Source organism: Dermochelys coriacea, chromosome 1 (assembly GCF_009764565.3).
Source record: "Dermochelys coriacea isolate rDerCor1 chromosome 1, rDerCor1.pri.v4, whole genome shotgun sequence".
In the NCBI taxonomy this organism is placed as follows: Eukaryota; Metazoa; Chordata; order Testudines; family Dermochelyidae; genus Dermochelys; species Dermochelys coriacea.
In genome coordinates this window covers 79,377,561-79,399,166 of record NC_050068.2, presented here as the reverse complement: position 1 = coordinate 79,399,166, position 21,606 = coordinate 79,377,561, and the positions used below count along the sequence as shown (strand labels likewise).

The window sequence follows — 21,606 nt, the reverse complement described above, 5'->3', positions numbered from 1 at the left end:
TCTGAACACTAGGCTAAGCACTCCCTCTACCTGCTCTCTGGAGTGAATTTCGCAGCATCATTTGGCAATTGTGTTCAGGTTGTAGTCTGTAATCATGATCTGCTTTGCCTACCGAACACTGACCCAGCATATGCGTGTGTGTTTGTGTACTAAATGAATCTTTATCAACTTTTGTTTTCAAGCTGATTTTTTTTGGTTGCGCTCTCTGCTTGTTTTCCTCCAGTGATGGGGAGGGAAGGAAAAGGACCTCGTCTGTCTGCAGCAACGAGTCTCTAAATGCCAGTGGGGTCACTCTTACCCCCCGCCGCATCTCCTGGCGGCAGCGAATCTTCCTGCGGGTTGCTTCACCCATGAACAAATCTCACTCAACAATGCAGCATCAAGGTCCGTGGGCTTCAAAGAAAGCAAACTGTTCATATGCTATTGCTTGTTACTCCTGGAAAGAAAAGTAGATGTTTAATGAAAAGCAACTTAATGCAACATTGTAATGTACTTGCTGAACCAGATTTGGGAAATGTCTTGTTGGGGTGATTTTGAGTCTTTGTTTTGAACTGGTGTTTCTAGCAGCAGAGGCAAACTTATTGCATGTTGCTATAGTTGTCATCAAGGGCAGAGAAACTGCAAGACCTGCCTTTAAGTGATCAAAATATCTCTGTCAGCAAATATTGCCACATCCTGCCTACATAAGACACAAGAATATTATGTTTTAAAAAGAGCATTTTGGCAGTGTTCTGTCCCAAATGGAAAACAATCTGGATGTTAAGCACCCTTCCCTAGTCTCTTTTTTAGTTCTAGATGTTAATCTACTGGTCTCCTAAATGCACTAATGCATGAAATTGCTTCTAAAAATTCAAAATTCTGACTAGTTAATATGGCTCCGATATCACTCTTCACAGCTGTGGATCTACTACAGAAGTTCTCTAGGTTCAGCAGTTGTAGATGAACTGATAGATTTATTGCACAAGTACTGTGTGTTAGCAGAGAGAAAAACATGGCTTCTCTGCTAGGTGGAACATATAGATAACTATGGCAGTTAACAAGCTTAATTGTAAAAGAGGTAATAAGGATGCAGTGGTAGTGGTCAACTATTAAACTGCCCTTTGTAACTTGGAGTGAAGTTTGTGGAAGGGTGCTTAATATAGCCATTGACTTTAATGCTTCATTTAAAATGTTGCCTTCACTGTTAGAAACGTGTAGTTTTAGCTTCTAATCAGGTGCATTGTTGCTGAATGTGACAATAGAAATTACTGTCTTCATTGTGGCATGTATAGCCAATGTAATCTGGATTTCCAGTGATAGTTATGTGATTCTTTGCAGATGGGCTTGAGGGGAATGAATTGTTGCCTCTGTCCCCTCTTGCTCCAGCCTTGGAGGAGGACCCTTTTTCTTTGATATTGCAAAATGAGGATGCCCCAGATAAGGCTGGCGGGAGGAAAAAATCGGAAGAGTTGCAGGGTCTGTGGAGAAAAGCTATCCATCAACAAATCCTACTGCTTCGAATGGAAAAAGAAAACCAGAAGCTGGAAGGTTAGCCACTCAGAGAAACAACTGGGCCTGGTTTTCAGAGGCCCAGATCACAAGCAGCTCCCATTTACTTCAGCTGAAAATCGGCGCCAGTGCTGTTATAAGTTATGCAGTAGTTTTAGAAATAGAATTGACACAAGACTGAGGTTTACAATCTTAGAAGCACTGCTGTTCCATGCAAAACTTGCAGTTTTTCCTTGGTTTAGTGATTAAAATACCTGAAAAGATGGGTCATATTAAAAGATGACCCAGCTGGCATATGAATTACTGTTCTGGTCGTTTCATGGCAAGAATTGTCAAAAAAGGCATAGATGCAAAATCTTCCATGATTAAAACAGTCTCTTTTCATGAGGTGGAGAAAACGTATAGCATACTGCAGCACATTCTGCATCAAGTTCCCTTTCTTTATAAAAGTACATGCTTTATATGTCAGTCTTGCAATTTAAAAACATACTTTCCGTCAGAATAAGATTCAGCATATTTGTCTATACTAAATAAATACAAACCATTACAATACATATCCTAGGCAACCAGCTTCTGGAATACCAGACCACCATGCAGGATTTATTCCTCTTTCATCTCATAGCAAACTGGCATGAATACTTAAAACATTGGTGGACGGTCTCTTCATGCCTCATTTCAACAGGATAGTGAATGATTTTCTATTGCACTGTCCAGATAGGTGTTATACATCATAAAAACATATGATGTTCCAACAAAATGTTTCTTGTATATTTTCCAGTCTTTCTTACTCTACCAGAGAAGTAATTAAGGTCCTAAATTTTCAAAAGCAATTAGTATTTTGTTGCTTCAATATTTTGAGTGCCCAACGTAAAATACCCTAAAGATGCTTCATTTTTCAGAAGACGAGTGCTCAGCACTTTATGAAAATCAGATCCTGATAAGGGTCTAAAGTTGGACACACACACACTCTCTCTCTCTCTTCATTTATCAACATTTTGGCCAAGATTCTTACCACTGTTATTCAGGATTCCTTCTACAAAAGGTAATGGTCAACATCCTGGTCTAAATGTAAAACTTGTAGAAATCAAAACAGATTTAATTTACACTTAGTGCTTTTATGCTAAAGAAACTGCAAATGGTAATTTGCATATGTCCTGTGCAGTCTTTAATTTTCCAGAGGCTGGCATTATGCTGCCGTGTGATTCTTTCAGCATAGATATCCTTACCATCCTCATTTGTGAAAGTCTCAGGCCCACCTTCCATTTCTTCAGTGCACCATATAAGCACCAGTCCATGCTAAGAATACTAGGGGAGAGGAAGGAAAAAAATGGCAGAACCTTTCCATGTGCCTGCAAATGCATGCCCTAGAATACACTTCTTTAGCACATAGTGTGTTACCCTCCCAGTTTGCTTACTACTAGAAATACTAGAGGCCTGTTGGGGTTTGTAGGGAACTTGGTTATTCCTTTAGATTCTTTGTACTGCTGCAAGGGTAGTTTGTATCTTGAAATCTCAAACCTTGCAGGTATACCAGACACTTAAAACTAATCTGACCTCTCCAAGAACAAATGATAAAACAGCTAAAGAAATAAGTGGTTTATAGAGTAAAGAACATAAAGCTAATGCCTCTTTCTTAGTTAATGATTAACACTAAATGTGCATGTCTGGTCTCCCTGGTGAAAACCAGAAAATAACAGTGTAGTGATGGGTGCTTGTGTAACTGCATTCCAGTTTTTAACCCACTGGGTTCTCTGACTTGTGGAGATTTATCAACTGAGAATGCATTGCTGCCAGTACATCAGAGTTAACTTCACCAAGTAAATGCAGGTGACTTTGCTTAAGGAACCTAGGCACTGGTTACCTAGTGTTAGAGGAGACAAGATGACTTGAGACAAGGTATAGGTTGTTCTGGAAACTTTCCCAGTCTCCATATTAATTTTGCATTTGTTTGGTTGAGATATTATTATAATCCAAGCATGTGCTATTGTGTTGAAAGCACCTATTGAAAGTTGACACACATTAAAGCGAGCTGGGTATTTCATTATTACACCTAGATTCAAGTGGTGATTTGTATCCCAACACTACAGTCCATTACAGTCTTGAGAAAATGTAAACCCAGAAAGGGCTGAAACCTCTAGAGGCAGCCTTATTCTTAATTGTATATTAATCGCACTGATTATTGCTTTGTTTTTAATATGCAACTTCCACCCCTTTATGAAATAGCTCTCGGCAATTCTTATCTGCGAATGTGTTGTATTAAATGTACTGATTAAAATATTAACAGATTATCTCCCACTGTTCTTTGTGCCTTCGAGGAAACTTGAATGCTAATAGCTATTTGTTCTGCAGAAGGTAAGATTTGTGAAGCAAATACCTATTGTTTTAATTTTGATAGTGACTAAAGGCTACTTTTTTAAAACACAATATTTCTAGGTGATTTCACAACAGGAAAATTTAGAGAAGATAGTAGCAAGCAATTAAATCTATAAGAAGCCTAATTTTGCTGCCCTTATTGACACTGACTAGTATCTTACTCCACATGCAGTGGGACTAGCTGTGGAGCAAAGTACTACTCAATGTAAATAAGGGTGCCAGAATCGAATGCCTTTTTGGCAGTACAGGCATTTCACATTCTTATGGCCTTGCATTTATGCAACAGTTTGCATAAAAAAAAATCAGTGTGTTTGTTGTTTTTTTTGCCTTTGAAGAACAACCATTGTTCCCTAAAGGTAACTTTAAAAAAAAAAAATCCAGGTGTAATATCCAAGTTTAGATTGAAGTTCGTTGAAGTAGGAGCTCTCCTAAATGCTTCGTGCCTAGCACAAAGCGATTGGGTCCCCTAGACACTACCACAATACAAATAATTACAAAAAATTTTTATTGGGCCCTTGTCAGTCAGATAAAGATGACGACAAATTATAAAGCACTTGGGGATACTCAGCAACTAGACGTGTGGGATGGCCTAGACATTTAATTCCTGATCTTGTACGTGTCCCAATTAACTGAGGCTTGTCATGGGTTTCTTCCACTTTTCGCCGAAGCATCAGGTATTGGCCATTTCTGAAAATAGGGTAGCTAGTTTGAGGGACAGAGGCTCTGATTTGGATTTGCAAGTCCTATGTTCCCATAGAATCCCCAGTGTGGTTTGTATCACTCTGATCTGGGAAAAAAATCATGGTTCTTCAGCGAACCATGTAAACTTACTTCCAACAGTGATCATGGTAAATGTGTGAAACTTAGTTATTGGAATCCTTGAGGGATCATATTATGCAATAATGCAGTAAGTAACCTGCTCAAATGATCATCAAAGACTCTATTTGCAACAACTGGACTCTGGAACTGCATGTGGGTTAAATCTCAACATCAGTAGCATAGTGTGTGCATGAAACCCTCCACTTCTTAACAAATGCACAGTAAAAGAGCTACTGTGACGTTCCCAGGTAGAAATCGAAATTCGGCCTCCATGAAAATCCAGAATTACCTGACGGCTCTTCTAGAAAAGTGAGTCTCCAGAAGTTTCTAGAAGAAATGAGCATAAAGCAGAACCTAATGAGAAGAATAGGTGGTAGAGCATCAGACTAGATTTAGCAAACTGTGCACCTCAGAGTCCAGGAAATTAAAAACTCTTATAACTTTATGCTATCCTGCATTGTGACTCTGAGCAATGGTGTTAAGGGGAAAGGATACTAAAATAAGAACTCATTGCTGTGTGAAGCATCTATTTAAAACTGTCATGATCTATTAGGACCATTATGAACATGTAGCTGGTGGGATCACATAATGATAACGATCTCGACTTTGTCATTTAAAAGAGAAGTTTCCTAAAAAGACTTCACCAAAGCTCTTGCAGTTCCAGAAGGAGCATTCGAAGTCTGAGATTTCTCACACAGAAGTTATTTTAATGTGCAATATACATAAAGTAAAAATTATCTGATAAATCGCTTTGCATGATTGTTTGTTGCTGAGATGTCAACATTTAGCCACAGAAAGACATCTGATAATACTTTCCATCATCAGCAGAATGCAGGATCATGTCTTTTGAAATATGGAAAGATGATCCTTTGTTCATTCCATCAATATTGGTTTACGGATTATAAGGATTCTGTTGTGGAATAGTCATTTCACTCAGCAAAACTTTGCTAAAGTTAAGAGAAGGAGCAGTTGTGGGAAGGGGAGGAAACGCATCTGATTTTTTTTCTTTCGTGTTTCTTGTACATTGGTTTGTGACTTTATCATATTCTTTATTCAGCAATATGAGTCATATGTGTCTATAGAGGTATAGCCCAACAGTTGATTTAAAGTCAGTCTCTTATTATTTGTCCATTGATTCAAAATGTCCTATGCAGTAACAGAAGAGAGATTCTGGATACTACATTAGCTGTATTGAGATATTTGATTTCTGATATGATCTCTCATATACTCTCCATCATATTCTATATTCCAGCAAGCAGAGATGAACTCCAATCAAGAAAAGTTAAATTGGACTACCTTGAAGTTGGTACATGTCAGAAAGATGTCATAAATATCTGGGATAAAAAGTTATTAAACTGCAGAGCCAAAATCAGATGTGAAACAGAGGATATTCATACCACTCTGAAAGAAGGTATTTATTATGTCGGATGTGTTTTGTCTGGGGCATTTGGGAAACTTTTTTTGTTCAGTCTTTAAGATTATTTAAACCAAATCTACCTTCAGTAAGCTTTTCCAATAGCACCAAATCAGTAAAAATTGCCTGTTGCCTTTTTTCCACAACACCAACTAACTGTTGTGCAATGAGAACATACTGATTCTGTTGTGCCTACAATATATTGAAACTGTGCTGCAGAAAGATCAGTTATGTAATCATTCACTTGTACTACTGTATCTAAGGTGATGTCCCAAGATAGGTTGGCATTGGTGGGGATTTCTCCCAGGGCCTCTGGATTTAAAAGCAGGAACCTCTACTCTGAGACAAAGAATCCAGTTTCTTGGCTCAAGGCTGTAGCAGACTCATAAACCTCTATACATGGACTGGCCTTCTGTCCTCTGTCTAGTGACTACAGTTCATCAGTGTGGGTTACACATTTGGCTATGAAAGCTCACCCTAACAATTCCCATATGGGTTACCCCTTGTAACGCAATGCCCCAGTTGGGAATTGAATCTGAGATGTCTGGGCCTAAAATCATGAGCCTTTGTTGTTTAAGCAGAAAGACTAAGTCCATTAGCTTGAAGTCAGTAGTAGACTTATAAACCTCTGTGTGAACTAGCCAATACATGGAGACAAAAGGACTACGCTATTAGTGTGAGTTACATATAGATTAAGTCTTTATCGTGGTTCTCAACCTTCAAGTTAGGAACCTTAGCTATAATGCATTGTATGACATTATCTTTATAAAACAGAAGTCACTATTATAGATAAAAGCTTTCAGAATGTTCAGCTGCTCAGGGCATTTGTTTTCTCTCTCCTCTGATTTTAGGTGTACCAAAAAGCCGCCGGGGAGAAATTTGGCAATTTCTAGCTGTACAACATCGCGTAAGACATGGACTGCCAAGCAAACAACAACCTCCTGACATCTCGTACAAAGAACTCTTGAAACAGCTGACCGCTCAGCAACATGCTATCCTTGTAGATCTAGGTACTTTTGTGGTGATTGATAGATGCTCAAAAGTGTACTTTGTGTCCTATTGCTGAGGTGAATGGAAAATGTTGGTTTTTAGTTTGTTTTGGGTTGAGTTTCATGTTGGTACAGAAACAAAGATGCTACTGTACGTTAACATACGTTCTGTCTAGGCTGCCTTCAGTGTTGTCTTTGCCAAACACTCCTGCTCCTTTAGTTTGTGCTGTATGCACACCATGTCTGCAGTGGGAGACACTTGCCCATGAATTTGGTGAGTGCAATTTTGCAGGCTAACTGCAGAGCAGGAAGAAAATGGATTGGAGTGGAGCAGGAGTGAACCACAAACTTGAAGGGTATAATTCTGGCACTGTTGAAGTCAGTGGTAAAATTCACTGTGACTTCAGCTGGGACAGGATTTCACCTGAAGGATGAAAAGAAAAAGAGCTATATGAAAAGAGGACATGGCTGTGTAGGCTGGCTGACTTATGAGAAAGCAATGGATCAGTCAGTAATGGTTGGAGGGAGATGACAGAAAAGCAAATAAAAATGAAGGGGAAAAGGGAGAGAGGAGATCAGGGTAACCTTAAGAATAATTATTCTTGGAGAACATGAATTCAAGTGTTACTTTATTTATTCTGTTTTTTAAATATTACAAATGCATGAAATTGATCCTCCTCCTCTCTCTTCTCTCCCATCCTCTCATATGTCAGTTGTCTTAGATTATAAGGGACTATCTTTCTGTGTGTTTGTATAGAATCTAGCACAATGGGGCCTGATCCTGACTGGAAACTCGGTGCTACTGAACTAGAAAGAATTGGATCCTGCAGCTTGAACCTAGCCCTAACCTGAAGTATCTATAGTGCAACTTTGGGGGGAAAATAATAGGTTCCAGAACTTCTATTTCTTTTTCTGTTTAATAAATAAAAAAAATAAATCAAATGTATAACAAACAATTATCCATTGCTTAGATGCAACAGCAATGGGTGCCCTAGAACTACCCAAGCTATGGTTTTATTCAGTACAACTTTGATATTGCCCTAGTCAGAAAGTATGACCAACTATCCAAATTTTGTTTCATAATTTAAATCCAATTCTAAGGATATGTTCTGGGAAGGTGTGATAAGAGAAACTTCTGCAAATACAGAGGAGAGGAGTTTTATGGATTTCTTCTCTCTAGAAAAGAGAACTGAGAATTAAATACCTTTTTTTTTTTTTTTTTTTTTTTTTTTTTTTTTTTTTTTATACACCAGGCAGGACATTCCCTACACATCCTTACTTCTCTACTCAGCTGGGAGCAGGGCAGCTATCACTCTTTAATCTCCTGAAAGCTTATTCTTTGCTGGACAAGGAAGTGGGTTATTGCCAGGGTATCAGCTTTGTGGCTGGAGTACTGCTTCTACACATGAGTGAGGAGCATGCCTTTGAAATGCTGAAATTCCTCATGTATGATCTTGGCTTCCGTAAACAGTACAGGCCAGACATGATGTCACTACAGGTAAGTTGGTCCTTTCCCCTAAAACAAACTAAACTTGAATCTACTGTAGGGTTTCCTAGGGGCTATGCCTGTTCTAATACTTGGAGAGTTGCAGTTTGTTACGATGATAAGTGCTAGAGGTGAGTAAAATGCATATAGTTAACCTTGCCAAACATCTCTCTTCTTTTCTCATTTAGAAGTAGATAAAAGAATCTTAAGAGTTGTAAAGTTCTTCCCATCACAAATCCTGATAATCTTCCATTTGGAACCTATGCTTTTTCTTTTCATCCCTTCCTTTCCTGCTCATTTTTCTGCCCTCCCCTCAAAAAACAAAACAAAAGCAAGCAAAAGCAACCACTCTCCAAACCCCATATGAACCATGATCATTTTTATCTGTCTGCTGGCCCCTGCCTTCATGCAGAGAATGAGTAAAAACAAGGAAACCCCCAACTAAAAGGTGAAGATTAAAGGCCTCTCTCCTGTTTGTTACATCATTTGTTAACTCTATCCAGCAGGGTTTAGAATTTAAAAAAAAAAAACAAAAAACGTGCCCCCACTGCTGCTTCACTTTGGGAAGCCTTTAAAGCCTTCATCAGAGGCTATATCATCCCTTACGCCACCTTTCAAAAGAAATGGGGAAGACATAGAATTGATACACTTGTGAAGGAAATTAAGGTGTTGGATGTAGACTATCCTTGTGTGCCCTCCCCAGAGAAACTCCAGATCTCTCATCAATCTAAGATATGAAATCAACAAACTTCTGTCCCAAAAGGTTAAGTTTGCTTTATTTTTGTTTGATGATATTGCCGCTAATCACAATAGTAGCAATAAATTATATACAACACAGACATTAATAAACAATTTCAAAAGTTTATTCAAAACTATATTTACCTGGAGGGAATCCGCCCTAGGTAACTTTTTTTGTCTCTGTCACAGACCTGACTGTTAGAAGGAATGTTTAGATGCTCCTCCAGAAATCGCAGAACTAACTCTGGCTATCAAAGAAATGAAGGTTGGAAAAACTTCTGGCACAGATGGGTTCCCAACTGAATTAAACACCTAGATTATTGAATGTTCAATGAGGCCAAGCATGAGCAAACTCTCCTGTCTGCTCTAAGGGAAGCTGTAATTTCAGTTATTTCTCAATCTAGGAAAGATTTTGGAATATGTAATAATTACAGGCCTATTTCTTTAATTGTGACGCTAAGAATTTGGCTAAAGCTCTTGCTATGTGACTGGCCAAAGGTCTTTCACACATCACACACATAAATCAGGCAGCTTCCTTCGTAACAAGCATAGCTTGGATAATTTGCTTCAACTGATTGGTGATATTGCCGCTTCAGGAAATTCTAAAGAATCCTGAGCTGTCACTTCTTGAGAGCCCTTTGACCACATAGCCTGGGCCTATCTTTTTCATGTATTAACAAAGTTTGAATTTGGTAACCAATTGATTGCTTGGATTAAACTTTTATACTCTAACCTGACTTCCAAGGTAGTTATCAATAGTATTATTTCCACCCCTTTTCCATTACAGAGACGTATGAGGCAGGCCTGCCCCCTTTCCCTCTTCCATTTGATTTAGCTCCAGAAACTTCAGCCATTGCCATCTGAGGAAATCAACATATTCATGGTATCAGGGTGTGCCAGACAGAGCACAAAACTATGCTGTCTGTGAATGATGCTCTTGTATTTGTATCTAAGTCCAAGGTTACCATTCCTAACCTTCTGAACACCATTAATAAGTTTGGTTTCTTCTTAGGATATAAAATTAATGGGGGAGAATCAGAAATCGTATGCTTTAACAAATATACCCACAAAGGCATTTTTTCAAATTAGGACTTTCAATGGCAATCCTTTTATATGAAATATTTATGAATACTGATCACCAAAAATATTCCAGGACATCCCTAAAAATAAATATGTCTGGGAGGCTTTTGTTTTCCCAACTTGGAAAATTATCATATCCTTTTTGTTAAGCCAGGCATCTTTATGGCTGGTAAATATGACCATGTGGACCACACCTTGTGGTTAGATTGAACAAGAATTGGTATACCCTCTCCCCATTTCAGGCATTGTAGGATCCAATTATAATGGAATTGATGGCTCCAGAGCTCCCGCAATGACGGTGGTGGGGCAAGCTTGGTCAAATTTGGCTAGAAAGCTCTGCTTCCATCGATGTAGAGGCAGTCCTATCCTTAATCAATGGCAAAACCTTAATGTGGAGAGATTTGACGGAGAGAGGAATTATGACTGTGTTGCAGCTAACTGACAATGATAAATTGAAACCATTTGTAGATCTTCAACAATTTGTCTTGCCCTGTTCCAGACTACCATATCTCCATTTAAAACACTTGCTTACAAATGTGTTTGGACAGGATGCATAGGGAGCTCAAGAACCTCCAGAACTTTTATTGTTTCGGTTTTCTTGGCCAGTCATGTCCTTTTACAATTTTGTGATTCAAAAAACTTCTGCCTTGATAATTTGAGAGTTGCTTTTTTAACATTAAATACAATTGTATTCCACTGGGTCGGAGACAGTTGTGTATCCAAATTTCTATTCCAAACAACTATAGGCTTGAGACTGCAGCTTATTCATCAAATGGTAACTTTTTCAAATGCCACTGGTTCCCACATAGAGTAATGGTAATAGGCCTCATAAATGCTGGCCACTGTTAGATGCATCCAATGAAGTGAGCTGTAGCTCACAAAAGCTTATGCTCAAATAAATTTGTAAGCCTCTAAGGTGCCACAAGTACTCCTTTTCTTTTTGCAGATATGGACTAACACGGCTGCTACTCTGAAAACTGTTAGAAATGTAATTCCCCTGGTGCTGCATTAGTTTATATTTTTAGGCAGTGCCCCTGTATCAAGAATTTCTGGTAAGAAGTGGGTCAAAGGACCAATTTGGTATTGGATGCCAAATTGGAGCTCTTCCCCCTTAAGTTTCATTCTTGGGCAGTGGCCAGTACCAGATTTCTGTAAGGAAGGTGCAAGAAACCTCTTCGGGGGTAATTACGGAAGTACTTGCTCATACAGAAAATTTCTTCCTAACCCTCAGCTATTGCTTTACTTATGCTTTGCAGCATGAGAGTTTATATCCATTTCAATTTTAGAAAACTCCTTACTAATTTAACTCTGTTTACCCTTCTTTTTATCCATAAAAATATCCAGCCCTTATTAGAATCCTGCAAAGCTCTTAGCCTTAATCATACTTTGGACAACGAGTTCCACATGCTGATTGTGCATTGCGTAAAATACTTTTCTTTTATCAGTTTTTCATTTTGATGCCTTTCAGTTACATGGAACATGCCTTTGTTCTTGTAATGTGAGACAGAGTAAACAGAAGTGCCTGATCTGCGTTCTCTGGACTATTCATTTATTTTGTATTCTTCCAGCCTGTTTTCTTTTAATTTGTCTCCTCTCTCAACTACAACTGTCTCAATTTCTGGCTTCCACCTGGGTGTCATACACTTTTTAGACCCTTTTTAAAGGAGGCTAGATGGCCATTGAGTAAATGGCTCTCGCCTTTAGAAAATGGAGATCTGAACTCTGATTTCATTGCAAACAAATGTGGGTTCAGTTTCATCCCAATCTTTTGGAGACATTTGCATGCGTCTTGAAGCCACAACCTAATGTGGCATGATTGGCAGTCTTTAGTTGAGAGGCTTACGTTCTTTGCAGGGGAATTGTGTGCTAAGAATGATGAGTTCTGTCACACCTATACTGTATGGGGAAAACGTGCACAACTCCTGCCCATGTCACACCTGGAGCTGTAGCATTTTATATTAGAACTTGCTCAGAATAAAATCTCTCTCAAATTAGATCAACAGTGACATCCAGTGGTCAGTTAGGCTACTAATAGGGCATTATCTCTTCTGGCTATTCTAAATGATATATATCAATTCACTGATTCTTCTGATATAAAAATGACAGAGAAGAAATGTTTAATCATCAAGCCATAACCAGCACACTTCTGTATTATTCACATAGATAGTATAAATTTTTTCACTGAAAAAATGTAAAGTTTAGGCTACAAAGTTTAAAAGCATCCTAAACAACTAGTAATCCAAAATTCACCCCCTCTTTAGGAAAGAGCCATCTTCTGAATCTATGTAAACTGTAGTATTCTAAGTTTGATCTTTTTTTTTTTTTATTATTATTATGAGTTTTACAAAAACTGTAGCTGTCTTTGAGTTCCTTGGACTACTAGATTTCTAAAACAGGAATTTCTGTGACACTTTAAAAACTGAAACCTGGTATAGTAATTCCACGAAGTAGATTCTGAATCTATTTGGTATCATATGCTTGCATTAGATATAATTTATTATTGAACATAACAAATTGAACCATTATTCAATGGTGAATGAAAAGCAGCAGGTCATATATTATATGCTCTCAGACAAGTCTGACAATTCATGCATTTATTTTCTTTCCTGGAATGGCTATTCCAGTAGTGGATTTGCTGTATTGAAATTAGGAGGACCATGCTATTAGACCCTTCAATTACAAATTTGCTTCGGAGACTCATGAAAAGGATCTAGTCTAACAGTGTCTGTGTTACCTGACTCACCCATCTAATCTACATCCTGGTGGATATGGGCCCTGATTAACCTTGAACTGTCTCTGCATATGGCTCAAAAAGAGAAAGCACTGGGTGTTTATGGTGCTTTATTTCATGGAATGCTGTTCTGACTAGTGAATACAAAACCCTATTCTCTCTTTAAAGCTTGAATTGTCTGAGCCACAGACAGGGGTATATAGTCACATTTTCAACCTTTTTCACACGCACAAATCTATAAAGTCTGAGTTTCAAATTGGGCTTCCTCCTGCACTGCATGGGTTTAACTGGGCCAATTTCACATTAAGGGGGAGTTGTCTTTTCCATATTTCTGCAGGAGGAATTTAAGACCATAGTGTGAGGTGTGATTCATACCTCAGGCTTATGCTTGATGACACTGTATATCTCTTCCGAATGTCTGTTCTGACTCAGTAAATGTGTTCTTTAGAATATGGAGAGCGTGTGCGCAGGTGGTAAATACACAGCAATCGGAAATAATGACAGTATGAGGTTTGCACTTCTGATTCACAACTGAGAAAATAGTGGCTGAGAGATATATACAAAACCAACTTCCATTTTGCTTGTGTAACTTCAGCAAAGTACGAAAGTGGCTAGAAGAAGACAACCTTTGACTGAGTGGCTTGGCGATCAGATATATAGCTGGCAATGGACATCATTTAATAAAAGATGGTCAAAATTTAGATTAAAAGTGTTTCCCCCCCCCCCCACCCCTTCACCTGCAACCCATTGGTAGATAACTTTGAGAGTTAACTGAATTTGTCTGGACCCATTTGGAGGATGGGGGGTGGGGGGACAGGAGGTTGAGGTAGGGCAGGACAGGCCCTAGTCATAGGAATTGTTCCATTTAATAAATAAGAGGAGTATTTCTCTTTTTTGAGTCTTAAGCAACCTGTAGTTTAAAAATAATTTGACTATCTTATAATGAAGTAGAGAGTGAAAAGGAATAAAGAATTACTTCATCTGGGAAAAGTACTTTTATCCATTGCAACTTCTGTGGTTTGAACTCTGATGGAGTCAAACAGGATGGACATATAGCCACAAATTCCTCTTTTTTTTTTTTTTTTTTTTTTTTTAAGAAGAACATTCATGCTCATTCTTGTTTGTTTTTTCTATGGAAAAGTGTTATCATTTCTAGTTTTGCTTTCTGTCTATTAAAGAAAAATGACTTTTGATAACCAGAACTGGCTTCTAGGTGAATAGCTTATTTTAGACAAAAATACACAAGTTTTCTCTGCTAAAGAGATTATAGAAGATGATTTAGCGAGAGGATCAAAAGCTAATTAAATGGAACATGTAGTTAAAACCAAATCCCATTTGGTTTTGGGCAGGAGTAGAAAGCTTGCATAGTTTAAGTGCATAAGGCTTTACTAAGATGTGAACAATATTTTTTTCCCATAGAAAGAATTACTGATGGATTTATAGGTTACTGCTAACTGTTTTATTACTCTCCTTTGCCCATGGAATTCTAGGAGTTCTAAATTAATGCATCTCTTGCTTGGCAAGGAACAAGGAGTAAAATTTTCAAAAGTGACTTAAATAGGCTACATCCCATTTTCAAAAGGATTTGAGACTTCTATCTCATTGAAAGCCAGTTGGATTTAGGCTCCTAAGGGCTAGATTCAAAGAGGTTATTAGATACCTAAGCCCAACATTAAGGTGCCACTGACGTTCTCAAAACCATCGTTCAGCTGCCACCAACCTTGTAGGCACCTAAGTCCCCATGGCACCTACCTTTCTGCCAAATGTGCAAAGTCACCTAAATTCTGGCACTGCCCCCCAGCTATCGAGCTGCTCAGAGCCCTTACTCACACCTAAGCCCCAGCAAGATTCTCAAACTAATTGTTCCCCCGCCTATTTTGTCTGCGGGACCCAATCCAGTAGGTGAGCTCTGAGCACAGCTACTGGTTTGGGCTGCCACAAAAGACAAATGGGATGAGAATTTTGGCATCCATGGGTCCATCCATCCCAGTCTATCCAGTAGCCCAGTGGTTATCTGGGATGTGGGAAACCCAGATTTGAATCCCCACTCTGCCTGATTTGGAGCAAGACCTTGAATCTGATTTTCCCACATCCAAACTACTGGGCTATAGTCAATTGCTCACTTCCCACCTCCCCCCACTCTGCACAAAGAATATTTAACTATTTATCCAAAATGCAACAGCTCCAATGGGAAAGAGTGAGACCGACCCCACTATAGACAATAGCCCATGGGTTAGAGCACTCACTTGGGCTGTGGAAGAGCTGGGTTCAAGTCCCTGCTCTAAATCATACAGAGCTGAGATTTGAATCTGGCTCTCCCACATCCCAGGTGAGTGCCCTGACCGCTGGGCTATTCTCCATAATGGGATAGGGGTGATTTCTCTGTGGGGTTTGTTTTTGTGAGAAAGGGCTGACCTGCAGGGTAATCTGGAGTAATTGGATTTGATGCCAGAATTGCTGGATAATGGTTCTTTGTGGCCTTAAAATCTAGAAACTGAATGTAGATGATACTTCAGTAATAAAATGGTCTGGTTCAAACTGCTCCTTCTTACTTCAAGTGTTTGGTTTTAGTTCACGAGACTGAAATTTACTCAAAGGTAAAAGATCCACACAAGGCCTATACTCCACTTAAGATCCATTTTACTGGGCCTTCTGTGCTTGGGTTGATTTCACCTGAAGTGCATTGTGAAGTGATTGAAAAATTCGGAGAGCTCAACAGTTGTTGGTTGTTGTTTTTTGTTTCTCCCCCACCCCCCTTTCTCAAAACTTACTATAGATTCAGATGTATCAACTTTCAAGACTCCTCCATGACTATCACAGAGACCTCTATAATCATCTTGAAGAGAATGAAATCAGCCCCAGTCTTTATGCTGCACCCTGGTTTCTCACGTTGTTTGCTTCTCAGTTTCCATTAGGATTTGTAGCCAGAGTTTTTGGTAAGAGAGAGTGCTTTTATTACAGTCATAAGCAGTACAATATCCTGTATAATGTAAGGAAAATATGCATGGGAATATTTTGCACTTCGTTTTATATATGAATAGATAAATGCCAGATAACTTGTTCCAGTTATCAGCCAGAATTTGATTGATTTTTTTTTTTTTTAATAAATCAGAGTGAAAGCTGATAAACTGAAGGAAAAAACTGGCAACAACAAATTGTTATGGTGTACAGACTTAATCGCTGAAACTTTTAGTCACTTGTACTGACATTTAAAAATGAAGAGTTTGGGTTTTTTTGTTTTTTTTTTAAATGGTAAGTAGACATCGGAAACTTAACTCATTAACAGTGATGATTAAGGCTGCGAGTTTGTCACGGAAGCCATGGATTCCGTGACTTCTGCAACGGCTGCTGCAGGGGCAGTCTTGGGCCACCATATGCTGCTCCCCCGCAGCAGAGTTTTGACGTGGGACGGGGCAGGGCTTTGGGGTGAGGTGGGCTCTGGGCGGCGCTTACCTAGGAAACTCCCCGGAAGCGGCGACATCCCCCTCGCTCAGCTGCTAGGCGGAGGCCTGGCCAGGCAACTCTGTGTGCTGCCTCTGCCTGCAGGCGCTGCCCCCACAGTTCCCATTGGCCACAGTTCCCGGCCAATGGGAGCCGGAAAGCCAGCGCTCTGGGCGGAGGCCGCGCACAGAGCTGCCTGGCTACACTTCCACCTAGGAGCTGAGTGAGGAGGATGTGCCCCTCCCCCCCCCCCCCGAGGTAAGCGCTGCCCAGAGCCTGCCTCACCCCATCCTGTGCTCCTGTCCCATCCCACACTGAAACTCCGCTGCTGTGGGGGGAGGCGCGGAGCCAAATAGGGAGCCTGCAGGCCTCGCCAACCCCCCCTCCCCACTCCCCTGCTGTAGCATCAGCGGGGTTCCCAGGCTGTGCACCGCCGCCCTCTCCCCCCCCATCCTCCCACCCGGGCTGCCCTCCTCCCAGCACCTGCAGCGCCCCCAGGCAACCACCCTCCCCTCCAAAGTTTTAGTCACAGGTATTTTTTAGTAAAAGTCATGGACAGGTCACTGGCCATGAATTTTTGTTTACTGCCTGTGACCTGTTCGTGATTTTTAGTAAAAATACCCATGACTAAAAGTAGCCTTAGTGATGATACAGGTATTAAACCTATTTTGCATAGGACTACTCGAGAGCAGTATGTATATCTCAAGAGGTACAGTATTGTTTTGGGACTTCTAAACTCTGAATTGTATCATTATGGGGAAAAGGATGATGCAATAGGTTTTCAGTGCACTCCATTTCTTTCAGTAGACTTTGTTAAAGTAAGCCATTGAATCCAGTAACTTGAACATTATACTCAGTTTTGATTTCATGAATATTTTAGCTATTCAGGTATTATTTAAAATTAAACAGTTTCAACTTTAGTACATTTCATATTCTATTTAGATAACCTTTTAGAGTCTGATGTACACAGGGCAGTGTTTAATACAATAACTTCAGTAGAACTACTCTTGGAAGTAAGTGTTTATAGGATCGCATTGATAGTTAGCAATTTCTGCATCTTATTAATAGGTTAGGAATAATAATTTCAAATTTCTTCATTTCAAAAGTTACTTTTGATGCATGCAACTTTTTGAGAGTTTGTCCAAAAATACAACAGATATCTAGATACTGTAATATACTACAGTTATCAAGAAATGAGAAAAATATATCTCATACTTTGATATCTCTTAAATCAATAGTAAGTTGCTTTTGATTTTTCCTTTGTAGCATTTGTGAAGTGTTTCTGCACTCTGTTTTTTTTTTTTTTTTTCCAGCTCCTACATTATTCAAAGTGGCTGCTTAATGTCCATCCTTTTGTTTGTTTTTGAATTATTTTTTCCTAAGTCACATTCATATTTTTTCTCCTTTTTGCTTTTATAACAGAAATAGACATGATTACATTTTGTTTCCTATTTTGGGGCCAATTTAGAAAATTGGGTGGTGGTTCATTTATTTCTCTATAATTGTGAGTGTTTAAATACTTTTTTAATTCATTATATTTCATGCTTTTCAGAAGAAAATAGTAAAAATAAGTACTCTGGTTTATTTTGCATTTTGTTTAAAAATATTATTCTCATGTTTTGTTGCTCCAATAGACTTTGAAGTCCAGGAGTTGCCTTTTTTGGAGGGAGGATCATAGGTGGTTGTTCCCTAAATAAATATAGCAAGGTACATCATCTGGATCTACACCAGAAACATTGTGTTTTAGTCCCCACTCCTGCAATCTCACCTGTTCAGACAGACTCCTGAACCCTGTTAGAGCCCAGCTTATTTTAATGAGACTCCCTGGGTGAAATCCTGGCTCTGCGGAGGTAATTGACAAAAATTCCATTGACTTCAGTGGGGCTAAGACATCACCCCATTTGGGCATAAGGATCTGCCCAAGCTGATCAGCTTGCAGGATCAGGGCCTTAAATTATAGACAACAGAAGCATTGCTATGGGTTTTAGAAATGAGTAGGGTTTTTAGTCTTTTAAAGAGCTGCTTATAAAGCTTCAGTTAATGAAGTAGCTATTTACTACCTTGTGAGCAATAGGATAAAACAATCATTTCTTAACCGTCATTCTGTATTACGTTTAATGATCAGCTCCCAATAATAAATGTATGTTAAGGTTTTTTTAAATAACAATATACATTCCTCTTAATATGGTTAATATCACATACATTATAACAATACTCCAGTGCCTTTCACGCTTCTTAGGTCTTCAGAGTGTGCTTCTCCAACAAGTGTACAATCTTTTTTTTCCCCAAAGCACTATATTTATAAAAGGGCAGTAAAAGTTTTTGTTCATTTTTTTCATTTATTAAACTGATGCTGAAATATTGGTGTCTTCTAAATAATGAAAATAATATGGTCAAACTATGATGGACCCTATATTCGTTTCCCTCCACAATTTACTACTGGTCAAATATAGAAAGGCAAAGGAAAGTATCCCAGCACAAAAATTAACCAAAATAATTTTAATACTTATTTTCAATGCATTTACAATTTTTTTTTCTGTTTTAGACATTATCTTTCTTCAAGGAACTGAAGTCATATTTAAGGTAGCTCTGAGTCTACTTAGCAGCCAAGAAGCACTTGTAATGGAATGCGAGAGCTTTGAGAATATTGTTGATTTCCTTAAAGGCACTATCCCAGACATGACTAAGCTTCAAATGGAAAAGATTATTACCCAGGTAAAGTTGGGGGGTTTTCCCCTTTATTTCTTTCCATGTAACTTACAAATAAGATATTAACCCTAAAATGAATACAGGGGTCTCTGCTAATGATGAGTCACTTACTTCAATTCATACTATATCAATTAGTTCCCCTCTCAGTTGCTATAACACTAAATTCAAGGAGTCATTTTCTGGACTATACTTGTAATCTGTAGGTCATATCAATTTTTTTATAGTTTTGATAGCCTCTAGTCTGATCAAGAAATCCATCATTATAGAAGACCCTTATGAGCCAATTAACACTATGCTTAAAATCGCATTAGCGACAAATCCATTCAGACATGGCTGTTGCTAGCAGTTTCCCTGACCAATGGGAAAAGGATATTTTTCCAGAAAACAGCGCTAGCAAACCCATGCCTCAGCCTATCTGCTCTACTCTAGTATACTTTTTTTTTTAACATGGTTCTCAAATTCCTGACCTCGTTGGTTGGGATTACCATGTTAGAGCCTTACAATCCCCATGGACATTGAATTGGTATGTATGCTGCTTACTGTGCCTAACGATATATGATAAAAAGCAATAAAACATAACAGTAACATGCATCATCATTAACTTCATTAGGTATCAGGTATTAAGTGATCTCTAATTTAGAAGGAGAAGTTGCTCAGTATGTATGCGTTCAGTAATTAACACAATCTAGAGTTGCTTAGATTTGAGTCACCTGAAAAACAGCAAACGTCAATCTGAGCCTGAGTTTTCTGCTGAGCTGACTGTTTCTAAGACTTTCCCTTGCAAGGCTGGTGTCACCCTAACCGTTGTCTCTCTCTTACCTTAGAGCCTCTCTAAAGCCGTATTTCAAAGGCTCAGAAAGGCAGTCTCTCTGTTCGGTGCTTATATAGCCCCCAACAGTGTAATGTGCCAGTACCTCACAATCTCTCTGAATATTGTTCCTTTCTCGTTGGGGCAATGAAGTCTATGCTAGATGGCAATTAAAATATTAAGTAAACCAAGTAGAATTGCCAATTAACCAAATGAAGTTAATGCTCCCTGTTGTAAGCAAAACTATTTTTTCCCCTCTCCTGGTAGGTTTTTGAGATGGATATTTCCAAACAGCTTCATGCATATGAAGTAGAGTACCATGTACTACAGGATGAGCTGCAGGAAGGTTTGAATCCCTGTGATGATGTTGAACCTTTGGAGAAATTGGAGAGGGCCAACAGTCAGCTAAAGAGGCAAAATATGGACTTGTTGGAGAAGCTACAGGTAAATGGCCAAAGATAATTGGATCACCATGCATTAACTTTTTTTCCTAAAATTCAGCAAACAAGGGATTTTCTTTTAAAGTCATTTAACAAATTGATTTTTTTTTAATGTTTTAAAAATCTTGGTATTGGGAGATTGTTCCACAGCCTAATAGCTTTTGCAATCAAGAAGTTCTTGTTTTGTATGTTTGATGTAATTTTTTTTTACTCCATTTGTAATCCTCTGTACCCATTTAAATAATTCCTCTTCCTTCTTGATGTTTACTTTTTCCAAATACCTGTAGGTTGTATACATCCTCACCTGCTTAATTATCTCTTGGATAATTTGTACATCTTCAACATTTTTAATCTTCTCATAAATCAGTTCTTCCAGCCCCCTCATTTTTTGTTTTTTCTTCAGTTTGTAAATATCTAGCTCCTCCATACTCTGTATCACACTGGGCTTTGGTTGACTGTCTCTTTGCAAACTTAAATACAATTGGATGTTCCCTATCAACTCTAAAGCATGATTTCATTCTAAGTTTGTACCTCCCATTGGCTATCTGGACTTTGATTATTTTCCCCATTTATATTATCTTGCTTTATTACAAAATACAATATCCTTCTTTCCATGAGACCCGACCAATTAATCTTTAGTAGTGATCTACTTATTTATTTCCATATAGCAATGGAAGGATCTGTACAACTCCTGTACAAGATGACTGAAGAATACGATGGAGTCCTACCAAGATATTGGTAACTCCGTCTTCTAGCAGAGATATGGAGAAGTAGGGAGGTGCCCTGTGGCTGACAATACTGCTAGTATCACCTTAGGGAGTTGTATGCTTCTGAGGGGAGCAAGGGCCTGTTCCCCAGTAACTATGGTACCAGAACCTAGGAATTATTTCACGACTCGCTGAGGCACATAATGTTCTCTTTCCCTCTGCTTGAGCTAATGCAAATAGCTGAAAACCCCAAATAGATCAGTTCCTTCCCTTTTATAACCTTCCAGTTCCTCTGTCAGGTGATTCCCAGATCACCTGCCCTTAGCAGGTATCTTCATTACCAGGCAACTGCTCTCTTGGCAAACCAATTCTCCTGGATGGAG

The 21,606-nt window shown here is 38.8% G+C and overlaps 1 protein-coding gene across 9 annotated transcripts in view; it reads left to right on the top strand.

Annotated features, from left to right (window-relative positions):
• TBC1D4 (TBC1 domain family member 4) overlaps positions 1 to 21,606 on the top strand; it is a 157,215-nt gene that overhangs the window by 133,011 nt on the left and 2,598 nt on the right. For 4 of the 9 annotated variants that reach the window (XM_038387805.2, XM_043504596.1, XM_038387809.2 and 1 more), the window contains exons 11-19: positions 224 to 384; positions 1,318 to 1,527; positions 3,838 to 3,840; positions 5,933 to 6,091; positions 6,946 to 7,104; positions 8,337 to 8,581; positions 15,895 to 16,054; positions 19,105 to 19,274; positions 20,344 to 20,520. In XM_038387805.2, coding sequence (XP_038243733.1) covers positions 224 to 384; positions 1,318 to 1,527; positions 3,838 to 3,840; positions 5,933 to 6,091; positions 6,946 to 7,104; positions 8,337 to 8,581; positions 15,895 to 16,054; positions 19,105 to 19,274; positions 20,344 to 20,520 — 1,444 coding nt within the window. Of the gene's footprint in view, positions 1 to 223; positions 385 to 1,317; positions 1,528 to 3,837; positions 3,841 to 5,932; positions 6,092 to 6,945; positions 7,105 to 8,336; positions 8,582 to 15,894; positions 16,055 to 19,104; positions 19,275 to 20,343; positions 20,521 to 21,606 lie in introns of those variants that run through there. The other 5 variants (XM_038387806.2, XM_038387812.2, XM_038387808.2 and 2 more) reach the window with 2 other exon arrangements.